The 3,932-nt window shown below is 43.1% G+C and overlaps 1 protein-coding gene across 1 annotated transcript; it reads left to right on the forward strand.

The window, feature by feature from the left end:
* Positions 1-1,853: 1,853 nt before the first annotated feature.
* Positions 1,854-3,500, forward strand: LOC306873552 (uncharacterized protein; the record flags this gene model as incomplete). The annotated part of the gene is made up of 2 exons (XM_079422937.1): positions 1,854-2,007; positions 2,230-3,500. 2 exons carry the CDS (start codon positions 1,854-1,856, stop codon positions 3,498-3,500), a joined length of 1,425 nt encoding a protein of 474 aa, XP_079279063.1.
* Between the last annotated feature and the right edge of the window lie 432 nt (positions 3,501-3,932).

The following is a 3,932-nucleotide window of genomic DNA, read 5'->3' on the forward strand; positions in this document are numbered from 1 at the left end:
CTGCTTAAGCTTGAGGCTGTGTTTTGGAACATCACAGCTCTGATCATTAGCTGGCAGACCAGCTTGAACCACAGTTCAAGATGTTTTTTGAGCGTGCTGGCTGGTCAGCATTTGGCTTAGAAGCTGCACAACATAACTTTAATTTTATTAATCTAAAATCTAGGCTACGTTTTTGTTCTTGTGAAATGCCTTCTTAGAAAAGCTGCTTTTAAATATTGTTCAATAACTTTCAATATTACTGTAATGTCTTGTCGAAGAAATTGGCCTAGAGTTGACAGCAGTACATGGGGCAATGACAAATAAAGGTATCCAAAATCAAAAGATAAATTTTAGCTTATAGAGCTGTGCCATAAAAAGTTCAAAATCTTTTTATTTTCTCTTGTAAAATGTAGTGACCTTTACACAGCCTTTTTAAATTGTGACTCTGCTTATTTTTAAAGAATAATTAGTTTAACTTTTGCAATGTAACCTACAAAAAATTTAAAATGACTTTTCATTCAGAAATTGAAAACATGATCATGAAGAGGTCTTTAAGTATTTGAATGAATTGCATTTAATGTATTTTTACAAAAAAAAAAAAAAAATGGCAAAGGAAGAAGGAGACTGTTTCCAGATCGACTGTTACGTTTGGCCAACATCAAGAATGTCACTGATATAGCAACATACACAGAGACTGCAGGCCGTGAACTATAATTGAAGAATGGAGTAGCCTGCTATTTCAAGTGGCGCTCTCCATGGTGCTGGACAACAGAGCACTTTTTCCGCCAGGATGGCAGAGCGTCTCAACAATCTACTTGTTTGAGGAAAATATTCACATTTCTATCTATTTTATTATGTTCTATGAAGTGTGTTTTTCTGTATCAAAGTATATCTAGTCTACAAGCAGTCGAGCTTATGTTCTGGAAAATGTGATTTTGTTGGACTGCAATGACTGGTCATTGTTAATGTCAAACCTTTAATGAGGTGAAAAAGTTAATAAGGTGATAACTTTAGCTCAAAAACGAGGGGGGTATTAATGAGAGCTGCTTTCCACGCTTTATGCTACATGTTGTGGTGTACTGCATTGCCTTTGTAACATGACTTATTTGCACGTCCAAACAAACTCACACAGCCAGTTAATTGTTACGCAAATATTTCTTATAATAATAATAAGTTTGTGATGTTTGCTTAATATCTAGTAGTAAATTAGTTCAGTTTTACTAGACGTTCATAAAACAAAATTAAAGCAGATTGGCTGCAATTCGATGTCGAATTTTACAGGTTGATTTGACGGCCACTGAAAATAAAAAGGAATTTTTTATTTAACACTTTCCGTTCATTTTCGTTAGAAGCGTGTTCAGATGTCTACGAAAATGCAGCCTAATGCATAGTGCTTTAGTTTTAATTAGCTAAGAAACATTCATAGCTTAAGCCTTGCTCTCCGTCGTTCCCGTACACTTAACGACAGTCTTGGTGAAGCGTCAGAACCGTAACTCTCCTTTTTTGGGGAAGCCCGTCATATCCTCTGTCCATATATGGTCACGAAGATGACACGCAGCGGGGAATCCTCTCACTGGAGACAATGAATGGGGAGGAGGGCTGATCGGTGAGACGGAGTGTATAAAAGCCGAGCGAAGGGAAGCCGTTGGTGTGAGAATCAACAGATCTACACATCTACAGATAGCTGGAGAGCTATATTACCTTGACGCAGATCTCAAAAAGGGGGAATTCCAAAGTATTTACATTTCTTTTTTGGACGAACGCCTTCACGGACTTAACTGTCGGATCGGTTTTTGCTCTTTCTTGTGTTTGCAATACCCCCTTATCAATAACCTGTTCGGACTGACAGCCATTGCAAAGCCATTCACGGAAAGATGCTTAACAACATGGATTTAAACTCTCAAGATTCTTTTTACTCCCAGTTTGAAAACTGTAACAGTTCTGCGATAGGGATGGAAACTCACGGCTCCAAAGACAGCCAGGATGTTTTCATGGATTCTGGAAGGACACCTGCCCAGTTTGCACACGGTGAGTTTCTGACAGATCTTTAAAAATTCTTAGCGCTTTTGTTATAGACCAGATTTCAGTACTGCTGCATGAAAGTAATAAAATAAGTATATATATATATATATATATATATATAGTGTAAGTTCATTTAAGCCACTCACGAAACTATGTAGTTATATAACTGATTGCACATTTCACTTAAGGCACTGACGCATGCCTGTTTTTTTTTTCTTTCCATTCCAGGGGCGCCTATTATTACCCCCAAAACGGAGCCCATGAGTACAGATCAGTATAACTCTTGTCAGGGTCCGAAAGAAAGCTACGCAACCTCCCTAGCTTACTCAGGCAGCTTCTATGTGGAAACATCTCAAGGGACACCTTGCAGCACAGAAACATTGCTCAACATGATCACCGAAATCGTTGGCATCTCAACTACCCCTGTGTCGGATGCGCATCAGTGTGCAGACGGAACGATGAACGCGAGCCATAGCAGCTTCGGCGACGAGGGGGTTCATACTCAGGCCACCACCTGCACCACCACCCCTCCGCTGTATTCCCCGGGACAGCCAGGACACAGCTACCCAGACTCCCAGACCGCCACGCAGGCCCAAGATTCGGCTGCGTCGCATTTAAACTTTGCCTCCTCAGCGCAAGACGCGGAGCCGCTGTCTGAGAGCGCGACGTTCCCGGTGGTCATCAAAAATGAATTCGAGAGCAGCTGCTACGAGTGGGGGACCTTCAATAAGTCGTACTTGGATGCAGGCTTCCAGTCAGAGCCGTTCTCCATGTCGAATAGTTTTCAAGCTGATCAACAACAGGTGGACGTGAAAGAACTTTTGGACTCTTATTCCCCCATTTGCACAATTCCAGAGACTGAATTCAAAGTGGAGAGTACCCTTAAACAGGAGCAGTGCTTTGGAGATACTTGCACACAGGGCTTCAGCGCTCCCATGTTTAACTACACCACTCCAGTTATGGATATCCCACCCACCAGTCTTTTAAAACCGACCATTTTTCCAAATATTGAACTCCAGTCGAGTTGCGACACAACCTACTCGACTTCCACAATAGACTCGGTACTGTATTCATCATTATTGCCGGAGTCTTTCAGTCAAACTTACATACGGGCTCAGAAGCCTAGTCGTGTAAGAAAGAGCCCCGCTTCCTCTACCGGACCGGCCAAGGAGAAACCCTTCACTTGTCCGATGGAGACCTGCGACCGGCGCTTCTCACGGTCGGATGAGCTCAACAGGCACATCCGCATCCACACGGGACACAAACCTTTCCAGTGCCGCATCTGCTTGCGGAGCTTCAGCAGAAGCGACCATCTGACCACGCACACCCGCACTCACACTGGCGAGAAACCCTTTTCTTGCGACGTGTGCGGCAAACGCTTTGCTAGGAGCGACGAAAGGAAACGGCACGGTCGGGTGCATCTCAAACAGAAAGAAAAGATGGAGTTGAAGCCACAAGTAGTCAACGCGTGGCCGTTCACTTTGCCCGAGGCCATTTAAGCGACAATTGTGGAAGGCGTAATGAGCGCTCGTTGTGGGTGATGTCAAATCTTACCGTCTTGGAAGATTCAGGCTTGCTAAAACAGTAGTTTAGGCTACAGATTACAACTCCAAAGCTCAAGTGAACGTCGTGGCAACTGATTCATTCAAGCGACCCGCATGAGCGTAAAGGTCCACTGAGGTGACGGATCCCTTTTTCGCGAAATAGGGATAGCCTAGAGTTTAAAAATGGACCTCCCACATTGAACCTTGCGTGCAGCTTGGGGAGTGTGCAGCAAGCGCATAAACCTAAATCGAGTGTTTTTTATTTATAAATTTTCCTCGACCATTATATTTCTTAATCGAGGAGCGTGTTTTGCAGAACACATGAACTGCAGTTCAGCACTTTCACTATGGAACAGCTCCAACCTCGACCTTGCATTGTAATGCTGC

The sequence above is a fragment of the Barbus barbus genome (genome assembly GCF_936440315.1).
Source record: "Barbus barbus genome assembly, chromosome: 8".
Classification (NCBI taxonomy): Eukaryota; Metazoa; Chordata; class Actinopteri; order Cypriniformes; family Cyprinidae; genus Barbus; species Barbus barbus.